Genomic DNA, 26,711 nt, shown 5'->3' on the forward strand with positions numbered 1-26,711 from the left:
TTGGGGTCTTTGGAGACTTCAAGGGGAGTCTGCTCCACAAGTTTAAACAGAGATGAAGTAAAGGTTGAGGCAGAGGGAAGCAAGGTGGGGCTTCAGCTCCATCCCTGCTTCCAGCACAGGCAGCAACCTGATTAAACACGGGGGTTCACTGTGACAGTGTTCACAGGGGTCTGAGGATGAGGGAAGAGATGAGGATCTGACTCCATGTTTCAGAGGGCTGATTTATTATTTTATGGTATATATTACATTAAAACTATACTAAAAGAATAGAAGAAAGGATTTCATCAGAAGGCTGGCTAAGAATAGAATAGCAAAGAATGATAACAAAGGCTTGTGACTCAGGCAGAGTCCAAGCCAGCTGGCTGTGATTGGCCACAGATGCACCTGTTTCATTCCATTCTGCAGAGCAGCAGATAACCATTGCTCACATTTTGTTCCTGAGGTCTCTCAGCTTCTCAGGAGGAAAAATCCTAAGGAAAGGATTTTTCAGAAAATATCATGGCTACAGTTCTCCGCTCACCTCCTGTGCAGACAGGATGGAGGCTGTGGCAGGGCTCATATTCTGCATTTTGCCTGCCCTGAGGATGCTCCCCTTGGCTCGGGTGCTGCTCCCTCCCTCCAGCAGGGCTCAGCTGCTGCTGCTCCCCAGGGACGCAGGGCAGGGAGAGGCCTCGTGCACAGCCCAGCTGAGGGCAGAGCAGCAGGCATGAGGCAGGGGTGTGCAGCTCCTGCATCCCTGCTGCCTCACACAGCATCCCTGCGCAGCCCAACTCTCTCCCCTGGCTGCTTCTGCACTCCTCTCTTTGCTGCTGAGACACAATCCTCTGCTCAAAGCTCAGCAGTTCTGGGCTCTTTTAGAGGCTCAGCATTGGTTCTTTAAGGGAATTGCCCCTCCTCAGGACCAGAGAGCTCGTGCAGGAGTCAGAGGTGTCCCTGAGCAGGATGGCACTGCGTCACCCCAGAGCCCAGCAGCACTAAAGCTCTTCAGGAGGAGCAGCAGCAGCTCAGCCAGGTACAGCAGGCACAAAAAGAGGAAAAACTATCTGGCAAAAGTAGAATTTTCCTGGCTGTTGCATTCTCTGGTAGAGTATAGAATTTACTTGTGGAGAGAGCAGCTTTGATTGGAGTTAATGAGACAGAGGGGTGGGACAGTGCAATGGCTGATGCTTTTCACCTGTGCTTTCAAACTTCTGAGCTGTGTGGCTTTAATATTCATTTCTTTCATTTAAATGCTGAGGAGTGAGCTCAGAGAAGGATGTGCTTTGCCCAGGAAGACTTTTCACATCGTTTCCTTGGAGTGTTATGGAAGCAGAAATCAGAGTTGTGGGGTAAATGGTTGAAACCTTCAAGTATTTGCTTTTATTCTTAAAAATGCTTCAGAAATTGGTGGAGCGCTTCCTTCTCCCCTGATCCATGTGCTGCAGCCTCCTGGATCCCTCTGGCCAAGAGCAGCAGCCAACAGCTCTAAATCCAGCCTCACGTTTTGGGTCTTGCCCCATTTTGGGTTTTTGCAATGCCTTGCAGCTCACGGTGACATTGGGCGTTGATAACGGGGTGTCTTGGGGGAATGGATTTTTGGGGACATTGCGTGGCCTTAGGAAATGCCACTCTGCAGTTCCCTGTGCCTGTCACACCTGGGTTTGATGTCCTGTCCCTGGGTTTTGGGCTAAAGCTCAAATCTCAGAGCTGGAATTGCTTTGATTTGAGGAGCAAGGGAGCTGCAGGAAATCCTGCAGGGGAATCTCTCTGCAGACACTTTTTGTCCTGGACAGGCACCAGGTGAAAGCAGAGAAAAGCACAGCATGGAAATGTCCCAGGGTGAGGGCAGGGAATGTTCTCCTTGGATTTAACTGGGGAGAACAGCATGGAAATGTCCCAGGCTGTTCTCAAGGAACCCATTCAGCAGTTCCCTTACACAGCAAAGGGCTGCACCATTACCAGCCTGGATCTGAGCGTGGAAAAATGGTGATTTAAACTCAGAGAGAAGCATCAGGAGGAGATCAAAGGGCTAAAGTGACTCATGGCAAGATACCAAAAGCAGCAATGCAGGTTTTTAAGGACGGAGCAGGGTGAGTGTCCCAGGCAGTTGGCAAAGGGACTAAAGAAAGCAAATTTGGGGCTTGCCAGAAGGAAACCCTGTGCCAGGGGATGGAACTCAAGTGCTCTGCAAAGGAAATGTCAACAAGGCAGTCTGGGTGCACAGGAACAGCCTCGTGCTGAGGTGTGGATGTGCCCTGTGTGGGGAAATATCGAGTGTGAGGCCGCTGGGAGCAATGTGGGAACAGCTGCCACAGGCACTGCTGAGTGACTGTGCCAAGGATTATGAAACCTCGGTGGTTTGCAGTGAGAAGAGGTGTTTGAGAGGAAATTAATAGCCTTTAGCTGCTTTTTGGTGTTTAAATGTGTTTAAAAATATCTGTATCAGCTAAGAACTAGATTAAAAAGCAGATGCTGGTGGTGAGTGGTACCATTCCAGAGGTGTGGGAATGGAATGCTACCATTCCACTTGCCTGAGGAAAAGACAGGATCTTGGCTGTTTTCTGGGCAGGCTTTGGTCAATATCAGTGAGAAAAAATGATGTACATGAAGTACACAGTGAATGTTATGGGGATTTTGGAAGGAATTTTGAATGAGTTAGAGACAGGACTTGTGAATTTTTTAGTTTATGTGGTTTATTTTCTTCTGCATAGGCAGGAAGGGGGAGTTCAGCTCACATCTTTACAACATGGTTCAGAAGGTCACAAAACTTCTAGTTGCAAGACCTTTTAAGGACTTACTGACCAATAAAACACTGCCAACAAGGATATTTATGGTTTTGACCCAATTCTTAAATATTTTGTCTTATGGTCCCATGCTACAGTGTCAGCTTTCTTAGCCAATCCTGACACACAAACCTACAGTGCTGCATTCTAAACTTCTTATTTACCTTTGTAAATAATTTTATTTTTTTTGTATCTTAAACTCTAAACTTTCCTCCACTTAATGTGTCTCTGCTTTAAACTATAAATCCACATTCTCACTTCTAGCAGCTGAGTTTGGAAGGCTTTTCCAAGGTCTCAGATCAAACCCTGTGTTTAATTCTAAGCTTTGCTTTAGGAACCCAAAGTTCTGAGAGTTCCCTGCATTTCAGATTCCAACAGATGCCAGGGATGTGTAGAGTACTTTTAGGGCACAAGAGCTTGGTGGTGTGTGGGTGATGCTCTCACAGATTTCACCCTCCCAGATTGGGGTAAATGTCTTTAGTGACGAGACCCTGTGCTTCAGCAGAGCCCAAACCACGTCTGTGTGAGCTGCAGGCAGTGCAATGTGTTTAATGCAGGTTCCTCCTGCCCAGCTGCCCTGGCACTCCGCTGTGCTGGAGTGGCTTTTGTGCCAGCTCTGGTTGTTGCTGGCACAGGAGCTGGGATGCTCAGGGGATGCAGGGCAGGAACCTGCTGGGCCCTGAGGGAAACACAGCCTGTTGTTGTTCCAGGCTTTTTCCAAAGAAGCACCTGCTGTGCCAAGCTCAGGGAGCAGCAAACCCCTCACAATAAGCACACATAGCAGGTGGAACCGTGCTAGCGAGGGGAAAAGCAAAGTGGTATTAAAGTAATGAAAACCCACACGAGCTACATCTCAACAAACAGCCCTGAGAGCTCGTGTCATGTTGCATTTGTGCTAAGAGATGTTATAAAACTGCTCTGGCTCTCTGCAGCTTTCATCTTTATGGATTACTGTGTGAGATCTGTGACAAAACTCAAGTCCCAGCTGAGATTTCCCTCAGGAACCTGAGTACAGATATTGCTGTCCTGGGACTTGTCACAGAGCAGAGCTGGTGTCCTGCTAGGTAAAATCCCTGAATTCTCTGCCGGGCCAAACCAGGCAGCTGCAGTTCACAGAGAGCTCTGGGGTTTTGTGCCACATTTTGTGCCGCAGCTGTGTGGCATTTTGTGCACTTTGTGCTGCTTTGAGCTTTGGTGACATTGCAGGGAGCAGGAGGGGACAGAGCTGAGCTGGCAGGGGCAGCAGCACCTCCTGCACTGCAGCTGCACATCCTGCAGGGCTCCCTGAAAAGAAACCCCAAGCCACAAACCAGGCTGGATTAGGCTGCACTGATAAATCCTTCATGTGTTAAAAAACTGAGCTGAGATTACTGTGAACTGTGCGATTAAGGCAGCGTGGGAATTAAAACTATGTTGTGTCACATGTTTATTTAAACACAATTTCATTTATCTTCTTAACTTGACAGGTGCACTGATTTGGGAAGGAACCTTCTATTTTTAGCTAAAAACTCGGGGGATGTGGCTTAGGGAATTGTGATGTTTGTTATTTGTTACATGCTAATTGTTACGATGGTTTTGGATGCTGAGTTTATTTGCTATGGCCCTTCAACTGTGAAGTTAATTTGTCCAGTCTTCCTGAGGGTTTCTAAAAGGATTATTTGACATTTTTTAAAGCTGAGCTTTGAAAAAATTAATCCATTAAAGAGCAAAGGGCTGGGGTTTGGCACAGGTTGGGTTCAGGGTCAGTTCCTGGGCACCAGTTTAAAATACAACTTGTTTAGAATTTATTTCCCCTCTCAGGGATTTCATAAATAACTCTGGAAGGATCTCTGAAGTTTTGCAAGTGGGGCATGAGAAGCTAATGAGGTTAGGTGGCTGATGAACTTCCCTGGCTATAAATGATGGGTTTGAGGAGATTTGATGAAGCTGTGTGTCTGTGTGTGTGTGTGCTCCCAGGAGGGCAGGGTGCAGGGGCATTAAACCACAATGGGCTTTAGTGGGGTGGAAGCAGCAGAGACAGCTTGGTGACCACATCCCAGATGGGAGGAACAGGAAACAATTCAAACCCTCTGCAGGGCTGGGAGGGCTGAACACCACAGCTCCTAATGCAGGGATGGGCTGCAGCCTCAGAGGGAAACAGCTGGGAGCCCACAGAAATGAGGAATATTGGGGTGACACTGTAAAGGTTATTTCTCATTAGCTCCTTCCAGCTTCCTCTGGATGAGCAAGAGAGGCAGGAAGGCCAGGGAGAAATCCCCAGCTGGTTTATGAGAGTGGGGATTGCAGCCTATGCTAACATGAAAATGCACTGTGTGCCTGGTTCTTAGCAGTTAAAACCTACTGATTGTACTGGGTATCTCCTTCCCAGTATCAAATGGAGGCAGCATTTTCAAGCTAAAGACCGATACAAGGGGGTTAACAAGGTTTTTGCATTTTTCAGACATGCTAACACTGCCGCAGCCTTAAATGTCAATTGATTTAGAATATCTTTTAACCTTATGTCAATACTGGGGTTTAGTGTGATTTTCCCACAAGAAATCTCCAGAGGGATCTCTGTGCTTGCTGTTAGAGTTTCCTCTGAGCCTGTCACTGCCCTGAATGCTGTTTTTGCCAGGCACTGCTGGCTGTTACACGTGTGAAGCTGTGTAAGCACCGTCACTGTGGGTTTCCATCAGGAGCTGCTGTGCAGCATCGCTCTCAGAGCAGCTGCCAGCACGTCAGGAAACATCTTCAGAGCCTCTTTCCTCTGGCACTACAACCAAAAACTTGTGTTTCCTACTTTTTTTGACCAAATTACTTGGATCTGTCCCCAGGCTGAGTGTTGTGACAGCTTTGGTGGGCTGCTCTGGGCCATGCTCTGGAAATGAACATTTTGGGGAAATGCATGGAGGCAGACTCTCAGGATGGTTGTGTTCAGTTCCTTCCTGCGCTACAACCAAAACCTTGTCTTTCCTACCCATTTTACACCAAATTACTTGGCTCTGTCCCCAGGCTGGGGTTGGTGATTATAGGTGAGTGTTGTGACAGCTTTGGTGGGCTGCTCTGGGCCATGCTCTGGAAATGAACATTTTGGGGAAATGTGTGGAGGCAGACCTCTCAGGATGGTTGTGTTCAGTTCCTTTCTGTTTGAAAGGTCTGTTTGGGGTCAGCTGTGGGCTGGGCACTGGAGGCACCTCCAGCTCTGGGACCCCAAAATATCAAAGCCATGGAGAAGGAGTCCAGGGGAGACCATGGAGATGCTCCAAGGGCAGAGCTGGGGGTGCTCACCTGGAGAGGAGCTCAGAGCCCTTGCAGGGCCTGAAGGGGCTCCAGGAGAGCTGCAGAGGGACTGGGGACAAGGGATGGAGGGACAGCACACAGGGAATGGCTCCCAGTGCCAGAGGGCAGGGCTGGACGGGATATTGGGAAGGAACGAGGGTGGTGATGGACTGGAATGGAATTCCCAGAGCAGCTGTGGATCCCTGGCAGTGCCCAAGGCCAGGCTGCAGCACCTGGCACAGTGGAAGGTGTCCTTGCCCGTGGCTGGGGTGGCACTGGCAGGAGGAGATCTTCCTGATGGAGTTCCTCCAATCCATTCCAAATGGAGGTCAGGATTGGTGGAAGTTGCCTGAATTTTTAACTGCATTCAAATTAACCCCCGTGTGGCTTTTTAATGGTTTCTCTGAACCTCCCGGTCAGCTGGAGGAACATTTCTCTGAAGGAAAATGTGGAAACAGCCAATGGCCACGTCTCCATCAGAATCGTTTCACATCTGGGTTTAAAGGCAGACTGGGCTTTCTGAAAGTAATTGAACTTTGTGTAAAGTTTAATATCTTTACAGCCTTCAAGTTTGAGGGCTGCTGGGCTGGAGAACTTGTGCAGAAGGAACAGACAGATAAACTGAGGGACATTTAAAAACCAGCAACTTTGTAGGCTGAAATTAAACATTTTTATATTTCCTGACTCAAAACAATTCAGTTTCCAGTGCCTGCTGTGCCTTTACTGGGATGTTCTCTCTTGTGCAGTGATTTAAAAAGAAAATTGAAAGAGGAAGGAATAATTCTCTCAATTGAAATACTTATTTTTCCTTTTTTATCTATAACTTCTTGCTTACTTTGGGTATGTTATGGAGCTCCCGTTGATAAAGTGGCAGTCATAAAATACAGGGGAATGTAATCATTGTGCTTTAATTAAAATAAAATTTTAAAAGGGCTTCTGGTTAAATGTTGGTGAAGGTTTATAATGTGTGTATTTCTTTTTCAATGGGTATCCTATACTTAGAATTGATTTAACTGATAAATTAGATGATGCAGATATTGATAACTTTTTTCTTCCATCTGGTGATATTTCTGTTATTTCCAGTTTGGTTTTATCCAAAGCCCCTTGGAACTAATAGGGGCCATAAACTGGGTGATTTCTGCTCCCTGGTTTAGCTCCCAGTCACTGCTTTAACTGTGTGAACAGCAGATAAATTAACAATCTGCTGCTGTAACTTCAATTGTACAACTGGAGTTTTACTGCACGCAGTAAATCCTTATCTAGCCACCAAAATTTCCCTTTAATTCCGTGGCAGGGGATGACTGTGATGGGTGTGGGGCTGTTCCCCTGTTCCCAGCTGGAATCTCAGTCTCTGGTGCCTTTGGGGTCTCCTGGCAGCTCTGGGGTGGCTTTGCTCCAGTGTCTGCTCACTCTCCTCCCTCCCACCCCAAATTTCATCTGGACATTTTTTACTCATCTCTTTCTCAATCTTAATGTTCTAATTCCGTGCTCTGTTTCCTGGTTTGGAACTTTGATTTTATCTTCAATTCAAGATGTTGCAATTTATTTATTTTTTTTAAGAAATTGTCCCACAGTCGCTCAGACATCACAAAGAAATTTTGCCAAATATTGGCCGTATTAAATTTGAGCTGACAGCTCCATCTATGCAGAAGGAAAAGTGGGAAATACCAACTATGGCTGGAAATAAGTTGGCACCTAAAGTTAAGAGGCAGACAGAGGTTGAAATGTTGGCAATTAGCATTTTAAGGGTATTAAAATGGGTGGTTTGACACAGCACTGGGATGTATGGCTTTTATGGGGTCCAGCTGTGCCTCTCTGCAGCCTGGATGGGGATGGATTCCCAAAATCACAGAGTGGTTTGGGCTGGAAGGGACCTTAAAGCTCAGCTCCTTCCAGCTTGGTTGCTCCAAGCCCAACTTGGCCTTGCACATTTCCAGGGATGGAGCATCCAAAGCTTCCCCTGTGCCCCGCTGGAGTCCAGAATTCCTGCTCAGCCCTGGAGAACAGGCTGGATTTGGCGTGAACTCCCCATCCTTTATTCAATCCATGCAAGGTGGGAGCAGAGCCTGCTGCTCGGGGCAGGGCCTGAAGCAGGGAGAGGCTGTAAAATCCACAGGTGGCTTTGGTGCTGCTGTGCGTGCAGAGCCTCAGGTCCCTCCTGGCTCCTTTCCTCTCCTCCTGGAGGAGCTCCTGGAGCTGCTGCAGGGCCCAGGGCAGGCAGAGCCCCTTCCCAGAGGCACAGGAGCAGGTTCTGCTCATCCCACCCCATCCAGGCTCTGCAGTGCGGAGGGACAGGCCGAGCCCTCAGCCAGGGACGGCAGCAGCAAACTTTGCTGCTCACACCTCTGGGAGCCCTCACACACAAATCAATGCCTGCAAACCTTGTTTCCTTTCATCTGCTGCCCATGACAAGCAAACCAAGGGCTTCATGTGATCCCAATAAACCCTGGTGCAGCCATTCCTGAGATGCCTGATGGAGCTGGGCTCGTTATCAGCTGTGGAGATGCTCCTTGTTGTGTCTGGCCAGGGGCAGGATTCCTTCAATAATTGATGTTCCAGACTGAAAACAAAGCTGTGTGCAGCACCCCTTCCCTGGCTACCTCTGCCAGCTGCTCAGCACAGCCCAGCCTGAGAGCCCCTGGCAATGAGGGAGCTCACAGGAGCCTTATTTAATTATTTATTAATTTTTCCTACACTTATTGCAAGGATGTCTTTTAAAAAATCCACACTGTTCTATAAAATATGGCAGAGGCAGGAAGAGGCAGTAATTTCATGTAATCTGCATAGTTCAGAGTGGGGAAATGGCAGTGTGTGTGCAGCCCTCTAATAGGGATTGTAAACAGGCACTTTATGGTGCTCTGCTGGAGAACAGCTCCCATCAATTACACCCAGAGCAATTTCTTTGTTTTCACTCCCAAGTTTTATTTCCTTTTATGTTTAGTAATTAAATCAGAGCGGGAGGATGGTGTTGTGGGTACCAAGCAGCAGCAGGGATTGCAGGGAGGTGGCACCAGAGTCACTTTGCTCTGCTGCCAGGTCACAGCACGGGGATGGGTCACCTCCCCTGGGACAGCCACGAGCTCCTGCCCTGCTCCCATTCAGCCACAGCTTTCAAATCATTTCTCACAGGCATTTCCTGGCCCAGCACCTCCAAGGAGCTCCCAGGTGCGATGTCCCCATGACGGCCACAATCTGTGCCCACAGCAGGCAGGCAGGCTCTGCTGTGCCCATGGCAGCTCCCGGCTGCACTTATGGGGTTTGGAGCTGCCAACAAAGGTGCTGTGTGCTGGGACACCACTTTGGTCTCTTGTGGAGCCTATTTGTGCCCTGAATTCCAGCCCAGAATAACCCAAACCACATCAGGGCCTGAGCAGCAGAGCTGCTTGTCTTTCCACGCCAAGCCCCCAAAATCTGCTGTTCTTGAATCTTCTCAGGAGGAAAAAATCCTAAGCAAGGATTTTCATGAAAAGATGTCTGTGACATGGCAGCCCTGGTGTGGTTCTCTGGAACATCCTCTGGGCTGGGCTTGGACTGGCACCATCTCCTACCCAGCCTGGAGGATGGAGCAGAGCAGCCCCAGCTCCAGCTTGGCCCCTCTGAGAAACAAATTCCAGCTCCAGCACAGCCTGGGAGCTCCTAATTCCATATAAAATCAAAATTGATGGAATTAATAAAAATTAATTCCATATAAAATTAAAATTAATGGAATTAATGAAAATTAATTCCGTATAAAATGGGCAAAGTGTAGAGGTGTTTCTCCTTTCTTCTGCTCTCATATCTCCCCAGCCCCTGCTCCTCTCCTCGCTCAGCATCCCCAGCTCCCTCAGTTCCAGGCAACCTTTAAAATAAACTTGGAAGGGGAAACAAAACACTAAATATTCACGTAACAGGGATATCAAAATGATTGGTGAGGCTTATTTTTTTTCCCTTCCCTAGATGATTTTTGGATTTAACAAAACAGTTAAAAAACATTTGAGGTCCAAGCATCTCAATTATCTGGGTTGGAAGCCTTCTGCCAGTAATAGGTGATGAGGGAATTGTTGTTTTGATAGCCTCTGTTTCCAGGAATACACAGAGAGCTGCCTTCTCACCAGCTTCTCAAAGTTAACAAACTTCCTTGCTGTTTTTCTTCTCCAAGTTCTATTTTATGCTCCTAAGAAAGCTCCAATTTGTGCCTCTGAAGGAAGGCAAAGCATTTTTCAGCAGGTTTGTGTGTGTGTCCACTGGAACCTCCCTGTGGAGAAAACTCTCCTTTTGTCTTTGAAATCAAAGGGATTTTTCAGCAAGTGAAAAGTAAAATGTCATTAAGATGCTGATTTTGGAGATGATACAGAAATATCTTCAATATTTTCACATCATTTTTTTTGTCTCCTGGACAAGATTTCACTGTCTGATAATCTGGATTTTGGGACCTATCCAAAAGGGAATGATAACTTTGAATGTTGCTTATCTCAGTTTGTTTGGAGAGTGAAACTGCCTTGATTCCTTATCTCAGAGCAGTGATTTGGGGATAACAGGAACTCCCTTGGCAGCCTGGTTCCCCTGGTGCAGCATTCTCCCAAACTGAGGCAGCCCTCAATTAACCCTTCTTTCTGTGGGAAATTTTATTTCTGTGGGAAATTTTATTTCTGTAGGAAATTTCTGCTCCAAAGTCAGCTGCAGTTGGATATTCCAGTCAGACAACTTATTTTTTTGCATTAAGGGGTTTGCTCAAAGGCTGCATGGAGACCAGGAGGGGCTGAGCTCTAATCCAGGGCTCTCACTGGGAGCTTTGCTGTCAGAAAAAAGCAAAATTGGATCTATAATGGTCCTTGCAGACCACTTCTGCTGGTGATGCAGTTAGGAGAGAAGAACTGGACTTAGGGAATCCCAACTCAAATATTTGTTGCTCTTTTGAATTATTTTACTCTCCTTTTGAGGTTTATAATTTATTGCTTGGCTGCATGGGATAGCCCCTCGCTTTAATCTCCCAAAACGCAGCACTGAAAATGTCACTTGGTGAAGGTGGAAATTGGCTTTAAATTGGTGAGTTTTAAGGTAACTGATCCAGACAATCTTTAGTAAAAGTCTCTCTAAAAGAGGATAAATTCTAATTTGTAGGAAATGCCAGGCTGGGAAGTTTCACTGCTTGTAGCTTTTTATTATGATAATGTTGCTCCTTGTTGGAATTGAGCTCCTCAGAGTTTGTGGCTGTTTGTGTGTGGATGCTCTCTGAGAGCTGCTGCTGCCTCAGGTGAGCATTTCCCAATCCATCCTTGATGGGAAAGGCAGAACAATAAACAGTGAGCCCTAATTAACACCCCCAGCCTTAATTCAGACTTGTCTCCAGCCTCTCCCTCCCTGGCGATGATTTATCCTTGCATTATCCAGGTTTTCCAGGGCAATTCTGAGTTTCCTGAGGGCGAGACACAGAGTGAGGAGTGTGATGGTGCACTTAGTGCCTGGTGATTAAAAACGTTTAATTACTTTTTATTTTTCCTGTGGAAAACTGTGCTGTGATTCAAGGAATTTGTGGCTCAGCTGGGAATATTTGTATTTAGGGTGGATTTTTGCTTCCAAGGAGTTTTCAGTGGTGCAGGGTCACCTGTGAATGTTAAAGGTATAATCCAGTCCCTCCAAATCAGGTTTTAACCTGTGGCTTTATGTTCTGCATAAAGATAAACTGGGAATGTTGCTTCCACACCCAGTCAGAAAGGCATGGTGCTGCTGAGAGGGATTTCCATGGGAAAGGCAGAACAATAAACAGTGAGCCCTAATTAACACCCCCAGCCTTAATTCTGTAATTCCAGCAGCACAGAAGCCCCTCCCTGTCTGTCCCGCTGCTGGGTTACTGGGAATATGTGGGATGAGCATGAATTAGGGAGAATTTACAAAAAAACTCAATGGAATAAACAGTATTTAAACTGCAGAGGTTGTAATTCGTGGCTGTGGGCTCTTCCTGAGTGAATCTCATCATCAGGAATCTCTGCTGGAGCTGCTGGAGCTGTGTTCATTGGAGGGGATGGATGTGACAGCCAGGACGTGGCTGGGGCACAGCTCTCCCAAGGCCTGACAAGGACAAATGGCTGGGCTGGGAAATTCTGTCTGTGCAGCTGCTGTGGCTTCCCTGGCCCAGGGAAATGAGATCTCTATCCAGGGAATGGGAGTGAGAGCCCAGAGGGAGCACAGTGTGAAATCTGACATTGTTTTCTCACACAAGTCATTTTTGGGACTGGATTTTGCCTGGAATTCAGAATGGGGGAAAGCCCCGAGTGGATTTTGCCATTTGGAAAACACTCTGAGGGACAGAGTGGGATTGTTGCGGCCTGGGACGTTCTGTGATTCCCATTTACAGGCACAGGGTGGGAATTGTGTGTCAGTCCAGCTCCAGGAGGGATCATTTCAGGTCTGAGCCAGACCAGGGTGTGCCAGAGGTGCTGTGAGAGTGAGGAAAGTTCAGTGGGAGCTGCCACAGGCGTGTGCCCACTGCCCTCCATCTCCCCCACCCTGCTTTTCAAAAACCCCTTTGGTTTGTTTTTCCTTACACAAAAGGGAAAGTTATTGTTTATCTGAGAATTTACAACGACCAAAAAAACCAACTCCCACAGAAAAAAAAAAAAACACCACAAAAAAACCAAAAAACCAACTTTTTCTTTGAGTGCTGAAAAAAATCAATGTGTATACGTCAAAGAAGTACTGCTGTGAAATTTGCACTTTTGGGGACATTTCTTTCAGGCACCTTCTATTTTTGGCTGCTGAGCTTTGCAGGTCATTGATTGCAGCTGCTGGGAGAGCCTGGGCTCTCCTGGCACACAGGCCTGGCTTAGCACAGGGCTCTGAGCTGGGTCTGGGTTACAGGGCTGAGTTTTGCTGGATTTGGGTTACAGGGCTGAGTTTTGCCAGATTTTGGTTACAAGGCTGAGTTTTGCTGGGTCTGGGTTACAAGGCTGAGTTTTGCTGGGTCTGAGTTACAGGGCTGAGTTTTGCTGGATTTGGGTTACAGGGCTGAGTTTTGCTGGATTTGGGTTACAAGGCTGAGTTTTGCTGGATTTGGGTTACAGGGCTGAGTTTTGCTGGATTTGGGTTCCAGGGCCGAGCTTTGCTGGATCTGGGCCATGCCCGTGCCCAGGTGCTGCTCCTCTGGAACAGCTCCGCTCAGTTCCTTCCACAGATAAAGCAATTTCCCGTCATTTTGGGAACAGCCTCCTTTGCCTGCTCCATGCCAGAAGCTGGGTGCCACCGAAGAGCTTTTGGCAGCATGAATTAATGTCGGAGTGGAGGGAAGCCGTGAATTCCCTGCTCCTGCCCTGGGGTCACCGCTGTGGCAGCCCCAGGGCTGCATCACCTGCAGCCTAACGAGCCCCCCATTAGTGTGGAGTGCTTTGTGCTCCCCCCAGCCCCTCCTGAGCCGAGGTGATGAAAGGATGCCTGTTGCTGTCTGTCTGTGCAGCACGCTTCATTAGCAGTGATTTATCCGCGAGCTGAGCAGAGCTGGCACTCTGCAGCGCACCAGTGGGCACAGCTAAACGGGAGCTGATGCTGAGGCTGCTCCTGCTGCTGGGGCCTTGGTGCCTTTTTGGGATTACCTAAAGCCAGAGGCCAGGCAGAATTAAAGGAATAAAAAGCTGTTCTATTTATTGAACATTTATTGAACATGCCTTCAGGTACGTTTAGGGCGGCCGCAGGGACCACACCCAAAAATGGATGATGCGTCACAGGTTTGCATACTTTTATAAGTGTGAAAGTTATAAATTTGGTCCATTTGCATATTGGGGGTTAATCTGCCAATTACAGATCCCAAGTTTGCCCCCCCAACTCCCTTTTGTTCCCATCTTTGGGCCTGAGGCAGTGAGGTGTCCTTGATTGCCAGGCCTGCAGAGGAATTGTTGTGTCTGCCCCAAATGGGGAAGCAGCAGCTCACACTGAGTGTGGGGTTTGGAGTTACACACTAAAGATAGATGAAAAAAAAAAAGCTGAAAAGCTGATAGATGAAAAATAAAAAAGCTGAAATCCTAAGGCATCAACCTTAGGTGTGTCCTGCAGGTTTTCCTTCAGAATATTCACAAAACTAACAGGTCACATAGTACAAATTTATCTTACAAAGCATTTTTCATAGATATATCAGCCTCAGGATTTTAATTTCTATTTTGCTTTTACAGAAGTGCTAATCATGAAACATCCAAGCAAAATTACTCACACAGCCGTGCCCACAAATGCAGAAAAATTCACCACAAATATTTCTACTCCACACTTTCTTTTCCCCATCCTACCTGCCTGCAGTCAGAGCTCTTAGAGTCAAGTTTCTTTGGCAGAATCCAATTAGGAGCGAAGGTGCCTTTCAAAAGAATTTGCAATGGCTGCCTTGCCAGAAGTGAAGCTGAAAAGACATCTGCACACGTGTGGTGGCACTGGGGTTTCTAATGGGCTGCACTTCCACACTGAGGCTCAGCAATCTCATTTTCATCTCGAAAAAATAACTTGTGTACTGCTGGAACTGCCTCTGCTTGCTTCTGGAAATGAAATATTAAACTTTTGAGTTTTCAGGCCTTCAGCAGCAGCACGAGCTCCCCTGGGATTTGGTAGTCAGGAAACATTTAGGAATGGGAAGGATCTTTTCAATTATCCACCTTTTGCTTGTGCACAAATGTTGCTTTTCCTAAAGCTGCTGCCATAAAAAGTCAATGTGTTTGAACAGTTCTTGCAGAGCTCTGAACAAAGGCCCTGCTGATGTGAGCAGCAGAAATACTTACAGGGAAACATTCTGAGAATTGGACTCATTCACATGTGAAATAGGGAACTAGCACGAGAAATGGAATTGCAGCCCTGCCTTGAGAGCCACCATCATTTAACCCTAGGAAAATATTTGCAGTGGTAATCATCTCATTTACTCTTCAGCGCTGTTTGTGGCCAGACAGGCGTCGTTTCTCTTTGGGGGAGCTTTCTGTCCTGCATTGCCCTGTGCAGGCATCAGGGAGTGCAAACTCTGCTTTGGAGCACGGGCACGACCCTCTGCTCGTTCTCTGCAGCACCTGCTGAATTCCTGACCATAATAATGGAAAACTTTCAGATTTTTCATGCGACTTAAAATGTGTTTATTGCCCAGAGCAGCTGGGGCTGCCCCTGGATCCCTGGAACTGCCCAAGGCAAGGCTGGACATTGGAGGGGACATTCCACATCGTGGGGCAGTGGGAGGTGTCCCTGCCATGGCACTGGGGGGATTTAAGGTCCCTTCCAACTCAAACCATTCCACAATTCTGTATTCCCAATTCCCAATTCTGTATTTTTAGCATAACTTTTCTTTTTTGCTGAAATTGAGATCCAGTGATTGTGTCAAAACTCAATGAGAGGAAGGACAGAGCCTGCTACTTTTAATATCTTTGCAAGCTAGAAACTAATTCAAAGTTAGTAACTTTGAAATGCTTTGTACCAGTGTTTAAAATGCTGAGAGAAGCATTATGTCCTGCGTAGAAAAAGAAATAAAATTATTGTATTTGCAGGGAGCCCTGACAAAGGCAGAAATGATGTAGTTGAGTCTATGTTTTTAGGAGGTTAATTTATTACTTTGTTATACTATATTATATTAAAAAATACAGAAAAGATATTTACTAAATGCTAAAAAGATAAAAATGAAAATTTGTGATTTTTTTTTTTTTTAGATTCTTGTTACAGTTTGGCCTTAATTGGCCAATGAGTTAAAATAGCTTACACTGGACACTAATTAAACAATTACTTTTGGGTAAACAATTTCTAAACACATTTTATATGAGCAAAACACAGGAGACGCAAATGAGATAAGAATTGGTTTTGGTTTTTGTTTGTTTGGTTTTTTTTGTTTGGTTTTTTTTCCCTGAGGCCTCTCATCTTCCCAGAAGAAAAATCCTGGGGAAAGGAATTTTTTCATAGAATGTGAATGCCTCATAAAATGAGTTTACAAACCCTCCTAAGTAGCCAGAACTTTCCCTAAAAGGATGCTGGGTGAGGGCAGCTGTGGCAAGAGCTGAGGAGGGGTAATAAATTCAAGACTATCCAGGATTTCTTTTGAATTTATGGAAAAATAGGGAATTTTTTTGTGGGTGCTTCCCACAGGCTCCTGGCACTAAGTTAAATTTATAAAAGCTTATCAACCCCTTGTGTTTTTAATGAGGTATCAAATGCTGTGAGTGATTGTTCTGCTCATTGCAGGGAAAGAGGAGAATAATTGTAAAGCATCTCCAGGCAGGGTAAGGAAGAGAAACTTTGTAGGGGTTAATTTGTAAGAGAAAGATTGATGGGAATGATTAGTGGGAAAAAGAGAACAAGGAAGAATTTCAGCAGCTGCTGAAATTCAAGATTTATCTCAAATTTCACTTAAATTGGTGTAAAATTAGTAGAAATCTCTTGTGCAGCTGCGGTTATAATCAAGAGAATTTGGTTCTTGGTGGAAAATTAATATTTTTCCACAGGTCAGGACTTTAGGGTAAAAAAATAATTATTTCTGGAGTTCACTATAAGCAGTGTAACTGCTTCACCATGTCAATCAATATAGACATTTTCCTTCCAAAATTAATAATTAATACTCTAATCACTGCCTTAAATAGCTTAGTATTCATTGATTGGCCATTCGTGCTGCCCCCAGCACGCCCCATCAGTCTGTGTGAGAACAGATGAATTTCTGCAATTAATCTCTCCCTGCTTCAAAGCTGCATCTTCAGATCAGAGGCTGAAGATTCTCAACCTTCCCAGAGCATTGAACCTGACTTTATTAAAAGAATTCTCCCAGTTTTAGCTCACAAAAGCAGGCAGAACCCTCTCTTGTTATTATTACTCGTGCAGTTTGTCTTGTAAGCACGAAGGCCCCTGAACTTCCAGTCTGCACTGAGATGAATAAATTATAAGAATGTGTGTCTGGCCTGATTTATTTATTTTTAATATTTAAATGCCTGCTCTGGAGTGGTTCCTTTCATAAATGAAGGCGTTTTTTCCCTCTTGGATTGCTCAGAGGGGGATGGTGAAAGTGATCAGCTGAGAAAGTCTCAAATTCTAATTATTTACAGGTTGTAATAGGGAGTGAGGGAAAGATTGGTTTTTACCTGGAGATGCTTTAAGGTGGATTTTTAAACAGAGTTTTAGAGCAGTGAGGATGGAGGTGGAATGCTCCCTTTCCTTGAGCAGTGTGGGAAGCTTTCCTGCAAAGTGTTGCTGGATGATGTTTGCACAGAAAAGTTACAGAGAAGAAAATTACTCCAATTTTCATCTTAATCTACAGAGTTCACTAATTACACCCCAGAGAGGCAGGGAGTGAATCTCCTGAGGGTAAGAGACAGCAGAAATTTCACAGCTCCCAATCCTCACCTGCCACCCAGACACCTGAAACGGTCACAAACCACTGCTGGGAATGATTGTGTAAATGATTGTGTAATCTCACAGGTAAATGTGAAAGTCAACATTTACCTGTAAGATCCGTGTCTTAGTGCAATACGACATTTACCGAAGTTTCTTTGTTGATCCTCAGATCCATCTGTCCTGGAAAGGAAGAACGAGCTGTCAGCAGGAACACCCCTGAATGTCCTTGCCGTGTGTTTTGTTTTACAGACTGAAGCTGGCCTGAGGTTGCCAAGGATCCCTGCTCTGCTCTGAGGTTCCTGGGCTGTCCCTGCCCCTGGAGCTGAAGATGAGGTTGCTATGGGAGCTGCTGGTGCTGCACTCGGTCATGCTGTGCCTGGCAGGTGAGGCGTCCCCGTCGCACCCTGGAGCTCAAACACCTCTGCTTTCCCTCTAATGTGCCGGGCATGAAATACCCAAATTAATTGGGCATTGGAGCTCAAACACCCCTGCTTCTCCCTCCAATGCCAGAGTGCCCCATGGCTCATGTGCCAGGCACGAAATGCCCAAATTAATCCCTGTTTGTGGCCGTTGTTAATGAGTTCATCAAGGTGAAATTCATTTTCCTCTTGGGCCGTGTCTCCCAGCCCAAGCACAATTTCTCAGGGGTTTGCTCTGCCCCTTTCCTCTTCAAAGCTGCTGCTGGTAGAAGTTGTTTTCCCTCACTCTGTGTTAAGCTCTCCCTGCTCAATTAAACCTTGGTGGAGTGGAGCTTTAAATCCCATTAAAGTGGTGTTGTGTTACAGCTGAGCCCTCGCTCCATTTAACAAATAATTAGAATAACATATTCCAGCCCTACAACCATCTCCTGCAAGTGCCCTTGTTTAACCTTTTCAGCCCAAGCTGCGACATTCAGAGCATTCCTGGAGAAATTCCCAGAGATTTTTGAGGGATGTGCCTTTTTCCTGGAGCTGAACCAGCTCTTGAGAAGGTTTTGCGTTTGCAGAGGCTCAGCAAAGCTGGTTCCAAAGCCCTGCTTGGTCACTGGTTGTTGTAGGATCACCTGTGCTGGAGCACACCAGGACTGTCCTGAGCCTTCCTCTCTCTGCCATACCCTTGATTAATTCCTCCTTACAGTGCCATGACGATTCTCTCGCATGTGTTTTGTTCTGAGGGAGGGTGTCAGCCTTTAATTAATGTTTGTGTCACCCTGGTGTTAGCCTGGATTGCTCTAATTTACCTGCTGCTCACTCACACTGTTTCACTGCTTTATTTATTAGCTTGATTTCTCCCCTTTTCTTTGTGCTTACTGTCAGGTTACTTTTCCAGCATTTTAGATAATAACAAAGTACTTAGAGCAGTGTTCATTTTTTTCTGCTTAGCTCTACTGAACACAAAGGCACTTTTCTTCCGGTACTTAGGGGTACCTATTTTTGAAATTTGGTTCCAAGTCTTTCTAAATGTGCTTTGACAGTTTCTGAGCTGGCAGAAAATTGGATGCAGAGAGGTTCTGCAATGCAGAGCCCCCACGTGTTTTGGGAATTGCAACCCCAGGGAAGCTGGGCTGGGGGAGCACAGCAAGGATGAGCCTTTATTTCAAGCAAATAAATGAAAGAGTGGGAAAACAAAAGCATGGAAAATATTTTCACTGTAATTTCTCCACTTGAAATACCTATTGCAAACTGCTTAGTGGCAGCGAAATAAAGTTTCAGGGGGATGTGTTTGGGGGGTTTGCCTTTATCAAAAGATCAGTGTTTAATGAAAATACATCTCTCCAGAACTGGCTTACCCCCATTATTCTGCAGCAGCATTTCCCCTGAATTTCCCCAGCCTCAGATTCTCTGTCCTGCTCAAGATTTAAGAGATGTGTGGGGAGAGGAGTGCCAGAAGTTTTGTGTGAGTTCTAGAGGAGGTGCTGAGTGAGGAGATGGTTTCATTTTGCTGCAGGACGTGCTCTGGGCCGGCTTCTTTGGGCAGGTTTTAAATCTGGAATTTTCTGTGGCTGCCTGCAGCATTGTCTGAGCTGGCTGGAGGCAGGGAAGTGCTGGTGCTGTGGGAATTGTGGAGTTGCCATGAGCAGGGCTCCCTCATTTGGGCTCTTCTCGAGGGATGCACTTGGATTGCTTCCCAGAGCCGTGGGAGTGTTTTGTGTCATGCTCTGGTGTTATGAACACATGCACAGGTGGCTGTTGAATATTCTGAAGTTAAGGGGGAGATTTGTGTTTTCATGTTGAGCAAACCATTTTCCAACCCTTGTGAAAAAGAATAATATTAATAACTGAGTTATAAAATAGTAGAAAAAATAGTCTGCATGAAATTTTCTACCAACCCTCCAGAGTGCCTTGAGGACCCTTAAATGACTGGAAAAGTTGAGCTTAATTCTTAAACCTGGAAATGAAATACTTGGGTTTAGTTCAGAGTCAGGCACAGCCCAGGTGTCATCCTGGTCATTGCTCTCAGCTGCAGAGAGCAGCAGGGCTGGTGAAAGGTGAGGTTTCGGGGCTGTGAAAAACACATTCACACTCCTGTGAAAATGTAAAAAGTTCAGTAAAGGACAAAAAGTTTAATAATGGGAGACAAGGACCATGGAGCAAAGGTTGTTGGGTCAGACAAGAGCACCCTGTTATCTTCAGGGATACCCCTTAAATACCTTTTAATTACATAAATTATTAATTATTATATTAATTGCATCAGCCTCTTGCATATACATAGACTCTTATGCATAAGAAACTTTTCCCCCAACTGGTTTACATGTTCCAAGAATTGTTTAGCATGGCTCCTCCTCAGTTCCACCTTTTTAAGGCATGAGTATTCCTTGATTGTGGTTTTATTCCTTTTTTATCATCACCTCCAGTTTTTGGCCCACACTGCCTTCAGTCAGTGAGTGCTGCTGGTTGGCAGATCTGTACATGTGTGCCCATCCTGTGTGCATTGGGTGTTATCCCATCCCAGCAGGCATTTGAACACAGCACACTGATATCAGCTTTTGCACTGAGCTTAATTAACAGAAATAAAAACCATACCTTTATAACAAAGTTACTTTACCACCACACATATAGAATCCATTCTAATATTTGCAAAAAGCCAATATTACGATGTGTATCGATAACAGGGTGTTGCCCCAGCAAAGCCCTCTGGAGCTGAGCGGTGCCAGCATCCCCAGAGCTCCTCTGGGGCTCCAGCACTGCCACCAGCTCCTTGGGCCTTGCTGGACCTGTGGGAAACCAAGCTCGCTCTTCAAAATGTTTAACGGTTTATTAAGGGATAAAAAGAATAAATCCAGTGCTGGGGTGCTTGCCTATCTGCCAGAAGCGCACAGTTAACAATTCCCATGTTGGGGTTCAGTGTCCAATTCCAGCTCCAGGCGATGGAATCCCACCCTCCCACTTTGTTGTCCTTGGTTCTGGGCTGGACAAGGATTGTTCTGTGGGACTGAGCTGTGGGGAGAGCTGCTGACGCTGTGTGTGGAGTTCAGAGTCACACACCAATGCAGCACAGTCGGGAAATATGGAATCTGAAACTTGAGTGGGAACAAAAGGCGTTGCGCGGGTGGGCCAAGGGAGATACGACATTGTGTGCCTGCAATGCTCCGGACGAGTCTGAAAGGGAATTTTCTGTGTTTCTGTGACTTCTGTGCCATCCTCTGCCTCATTAACCTCCTGCAGCAGAGAGTTTCTGTGCTGAAGTCGTATTTGCATGTTAATGAGCTGCAGTGGCACAGACACGTTAATGTCTGAGTGTGCAGATGCATATTTTATAGTGGGATTTAACCATTCCCCTTCTGTGCTCTGGGTTAAACCCAGCTTAGCCTCACCCAGCTTCCACTCACCTCCCTCCACGCCATGCAATGGGGAGGAGAATCAAAATTAAAGCTTATAGGCTGAGATAGGAACAATTTAATAACTGAAATAAAGTTATAAATAGAATAATAATAGAATAAATATTATAGTAAATAATAAAATTAAGTAAATAATAGTATTATTTACTTTATAATAAGAACAGTAAATAATAATATAAAGTAAAAAACCAAGTGATGCACAATAAAATTAATAAAATTCTTCAACATCCACTGACCTATGGCAGATCCTGCCCTGAATCCTGAGCAGCCCCTTCCAGCTGCAAGCACCATATAAATACAGGAGCTTTAAAAAATTAACTTGACCTGGAGATCTTGGTTTGGTTTGGTTGTTTTGTTTTTGTTGTTGTAGTTGTTATTGGTTTTTTGGGGTTTTTTTTTTAGTGGTGGTTTGGGGTTTTTCCCCAAAACTTTTTTTAACGGGAGAATATTCTCAGAAGTGCCTGTCCAGGCATTCTCTGTCCTTTGATCTCATGCTGACCCAGCACAGCAATACCCCAGCAGTGGTTCAGAGCAGAGTGTTTAGAGTGCAGCTGTGCAACTCAGGGGAGGGAAAAATGCAATATAAAGTCAAGTGTTTGCCACTGTGAGGCAAAACCCCCCATAATTTATCAATACGTTCCAATGAAATTGGGCACCCAGCTCTGTTAAAAATCAAACCTCAAAATTCACAGAGACATGAGGATTTGAATTCATGCTGCTCTCCAAGCAGCTGCAGGTTTCATACCAGAGAAATTCAGCTAATTTCGTGTCTGAATATAAATAATTAAAGCTGGGAGCCCTGTTGTACATATTAAATTATGGTCTCCTCTAAACGAGGCCGCAGTTCAATTTGTTCACTGTGGTTTTTTTTCTTTTCCTCGTGCTGTGCAGCTCCCTCTGCACTTTGATGTGAGCAGGAAGCTGGGAAATGATTCATCTGCTGCGGCCCCATAATTAATTAATTAATATTTTGGTCAGTTCTGCAGCACTTTGCATTTCTGGAGCCAGCTGCTTCATTAATGTGTGCACAGCAGAGGAGGCAGGGAGTGACTCCTGGTACTCCTCAAACACCACCCAGGCCTGGGCACCACTGGAGAAGGGTTTGCAAATCAGATCTGCCTGGCCTTAATGCTATAAGCGGGGTGTTCTATCATTATTTAGTGGCTTTTCATGTTCATTTCCAATGCTCATTTCCAATTCCTGTATTTGGAAATCCCTCAGAGAAGTGTGGCCCCCCAGCAGCATGATCTTTCAGGAGGTTTTGGGTGAGCAGGTCCTGGATCCTGGGATGAGAATGGTTCAACCTCAGCTGGACTAAAATTCCTTTAAACTGAAGCTGATGCCTCAGGTTTTAGTTTTTATATTTTCAGGTTCTGTGCTGCTTTAGTGTGTGGGTCTGGGATTCATATTTTGGGATGCTGAGCTCTGAGCACAGAGCAGGGAGACAAAACAATTCCTGCTCCAGCTGGGCACCAAGGACAAATGACCCAAATCTCAGCCCAGGAGCACAAACCCCGTGGGCTGCAGAGAGAAAAACAAGCAGGGTGGGACTGCAGGGCTAAAGCTGGAATGGGACAATGAACTGCAAGGGGCAAATGGAGCAGAGCTGATCCCAGGGACAGAGCCCGTGCCCGGCCGTGCATTTTGGGGCCATTTTGGTTCATCTTGGGTGCAGCCCTGGCTGGGCTCTGGTGCTGCCCAAGGTGGATCCATGGAGGAGATGCTTTGAATAAATCCCTTTTTTATTATTTAACTCCATCCATCCTCTGATCTAGGGCAGCCTGCACAGGGCAGCAAAGCCAGAAGATTTCAGCTGCCCCAGGTGGGGCTCTACAGCATCTCTCAGCTGTACAGAGGTGGAAAGGAGAGCTGAGAAAATGTAATTTATGCTTGTTTAGGGATTATGTGGCAAGTTTGTCTGTGATTGCAGAGGATTTGAGTCAGCCTCATGAGAAGTCTGTACCCATTTCCCTCCCTGATCTGCCAGCAGCAAAGCCCTTGCTGGATGTGACCTGATTGATTCAGGCCATCATTTCCCAAATTAGGAAACCAGAGGCCATATCAATGCCATCTCCTCATTTTTATATACAGATGATTAGCTATATGATGTTTTCCTCTGTTTAACTCTCAGGTCCATCTGGGCAAATTTAATTGCCTCTTTCTCAAAAGTTAAGAAGGTGAGATGGTGCACTTTAAATAAACCAGGGAGTAGACAGGCATTTTTCTAAGCAGATGTTCCAACTCTCTGGCTGTGTATTGATCCCCTGTGTGTTTTATGTGATGCCCCTTTTCAATTTAGCTCCTTTGCATTTGAATTAGTGTGTAGGTATTGAAATTAAATCTCATTTAGGGACTTACAGAAATACCTGCTTTACCACGCATCCATCAAATTAAGGAGGATATGGACCCAAACTGATTATTTATTGCCACTAAAAACGGATTTTATGGCAAAATTGGAGGTGATTAGTGGGGTGTTTTATAGGTAAAATACTGTGTGATTCTTAGACAATCTAAATATTATTGGAAAGGGGCTTAATTTTGTAAAGCTTGAGTGGTCATGGAGAAAGAACAAGAGGTGAGGGATGTGGTGCAGGGGGAATCCTGTTGGGTGCTGGGCAAAGCCTGGCTTAGTTAGTCCAAAACCTGCCTGGGTGGGGATTTCCTTCCTGCCTGGGAGAGAAGTGAGCCTCCTCAAAACCCTATAGAGTAGGGTAAAATATAATTATAGGGTAAAAATAATTCTAATTTTAGGTATTTTGTAGGGTAAAATATAATCATAAATTATTATAATAAATAATATAGTAAATAATAATATAAAGTAAATAATAATAAGTAGTAAATAATAATATAAATAATACTATTATTTACTTTATAATAATACTAATAAATAATAATATAAAGTAAAAACCAAGTGGTGCACCGTAAAATTTTTCAACACTGACCCCTGGCAGATCCTGCCCTGAATCCTGACCAGCCCCTTCCAGCTGCAAGCACCACATAAATACAGGAGCTTCAAGAGATTAATTAGTCCTGGAGCTCTTGGTTTGGTAAACACCATATAAACACTAATTTATTATACTATTATTATATAGAAATATAATTTATATACAAACATTATATATAAATAATATGCTATATACAAATGTTATATTGTATAGAACACCATATTATTTATCATAATATTATTGTATAGCAATATTATTATATATAGAATTATATATAAATTGATTCTATATAAACACTATATTGTTTATTATAATATAATTATATTAATAATTACATTTTATCCCATCTCCCAAAAGTTTCTGTCCCCTCCTTGCTTGTCCAAGGGCTGCAGTTTTTGCAGGGTTGGGGCCATTAAGCAGAGCAGATGCTGCTGAATTTTTGCACTTCATACTCAAAGTCAGTCCGTGGAAATCAGTGGCTGCTCCTGTTATGTTCCTGTACTGAACAGAGCTCAGGATGCTCAGTTCAGCTGGGCAGTGTTTGATGCTGCTTTATTGAAGCTTTTGTCAAATGCTGTGCTCTGAAATTAAGAATGCGCTGCTGCCAGGCTGCACTGACTCATTATTGCACGTTTTAGGAAAGATTTCCTGTGTATTGCAATGAAAAATCAAAATTTTCCTGTTGTCTCTTCAGTGCTTCAGCCTGGTTTTCCTGATGTGTTTGGGTTTTTTATTTCGCAGTAAAATACACATATTCTGCTTCATAAATCAAGCTAAGGCACCGTTGTTAAATAGCCTGTATCATATTAATTACTCTGTGAAGCAAGGCAAGCATTACAACCATTTATAATCAACTACTGGAGAAGTTGCTAATGAATGAGACAGGTAACTAATTAGCCAGGCAGCAGTCAGCATCTCCAGCTGAAGCTGGTGACTTTAAACTTCATTAAACTTTCCAGGTGTCGGGGAAAGTATGAAAAATACAGCTATCTTAATAGCTTGATGTGTCTTAATTCCAACTTTCTGAGTTGAAATGGCTGAAGATTGCATCTGTTTTAAGGGATGTTGTCATTTATAAAGATTCCCGTGGCTGTCTGGCACAGCTGATAAGAAAATTAGCAGTTTGTGTGGGAAAGTTTTGAGTTTGTCCAGTGCATGTTGGGAAGAGCATGAACTCAGATGTGGCTGAAACTCCTCCTATCCCAATAATTTGTACCTTCTTATTTTGCACCTTCTTGATTTGCACCTTCTTAATTTGTACCTTTTTAATTTGTACCTTCTTAATTTGTATTTTCTGCCTTGCCCTTAATACTTTGGGTGGGGTTTTTTCTGATTATTTAGGGGGTGTTTTTTGTGTTCATTTCCATTTGCCGTATTTGGAATCTGCAAAATAGACCCCTGACAGAATTCTGAATATGATAATTGTTTTTATTTGTGAAATAGGGATAATGGGAAGCAGAGCTTCCCTGAGTGTTTTCCCACTTGTTATAGAATAACACTCTCCAAACAACTCATTGCTAAGTAATCTGCATAGAATTTCCCAGGATTTATTCACACTGACTTGGTTTTATTAAGTGTCACAGTCACATTTATTGACCTCTGCTGCATTCCTGAGCAAACTTGAATGCTCTCTTTTCTTTTTTTGGGGATTTGTTGGTGTATTAGGATGGAATATGGAATTTACCCCCTAATGAAAGGCGAGGGAGAGATGCCATCAGTCAGTGGGAGGAGAGAGAACCCAGTGCTTTCCCATGTAAATTATGTGAGCTCTGGAAGGGAGCCAGGCATTCATTTTGTTAAAATGGGGTTTGATAATTGAAACTAATTTAACATCGACCCCATTAAGTTGCATTTTATTGCTCATTTAATCTGCCTGTCTCACGAGCTCCCAGCACTGGGAAGTGGCTTTGGGACGGTTTTGGTTCATCAAAGCTGCAGCCACTCCTGCAGTGGGTGCTGAGGTTGTCCTGTGGGGTCAGCATTGGGGTTGGGGGGTTCAGCTTTGGGGTGGGGTCATTATTGGGGTGGGGGGTTCAGCTTTGGGCAGGTTTGCTGTGGGAAGATGCTCTGTCTGGAAAGCAGCTCATGGATGGTCCCTCAGCACCCCTGCGGCCTGGTAGAGCCTTTCCCTGCAGGATCCTGCATCCCCTGGGCTGCCTGAGAAATTACCCCAGTCCTCCACCAGTGCAGCTCAAAAATCACTGAATGGTTTGGATTGGAAGGGACTTTAAAAATCACCCAGTGCCACCCCTGCCATGGCAGGGACACCTCCCTCTGTCCCAGGTGCTCCAAGGGCCAATGTCCAGCCTGGGCCTGGGCACTGCCAGGGATACAGGGGCAGCATTTTAGAGCATATTTATTGTTTTAGAGCATATTTATTGACTTCTGTCAAAAAATCTCCATTTAAATCAGCCATTTAAAGGAGCTGGATCCATGAGTTTTTCCTTACTAAGATTCCCACCTTCCCCTGCCCTGCTTCTGCTTTCCTCTGTCTCACTGGTGTCTCTCTATTTCACCACTGCTGCTCGCGACTCATTAAATAATCTCATAATTGGTTCTCAGCCCCTGGGTGCTAATTGCAGCAGGGCCCTGGGTGATGGCTGCACACCCAGAGCTGCGTTTATCCCA

General features: G+C 45.0%; 1 protein-coding gene across 1 annotated transcript in view; it reads left to right on the plus strand.

The window, feature by feature from the left end:
* LOC131562879 (contactin-4) overlaps window positions 1-26,711 on the plus strand; it is a 229,423-nt gene that overhangs the window by 79,997 nt on the left and 122,715 nt on the right. Inside the window, exon 2 of the mRNA XM_058812650.1 lies at window positions 17,571-17,704. Within this exon, the coding sequence (XP_058668633.1) occupies window positions 17,650-17,704 (55 nt within the window). The 5' untranslated portion in view covers window positions 17,571-17,649. The remainder of the gene's footprint in view (window positions 1-17,570; window positions 17,705-26,711) is intronic.

Source organism: Ammospiza caudacuta, chromosome 12 (genome assembly GCF_027887145.1).
Source record: "Ammospiza caudacuta isolate bAmmCau1 chromosome 12, bAmmCau1.pri, whole genome shotgun sequence".
Taxonomy (NCBI): domain Eukaryota; kingdom Metazoa; phylum Chordata; class Aves; order Passeriformes; family Passerellidae; genus Ammospiza; species Ammospiza caudacuta.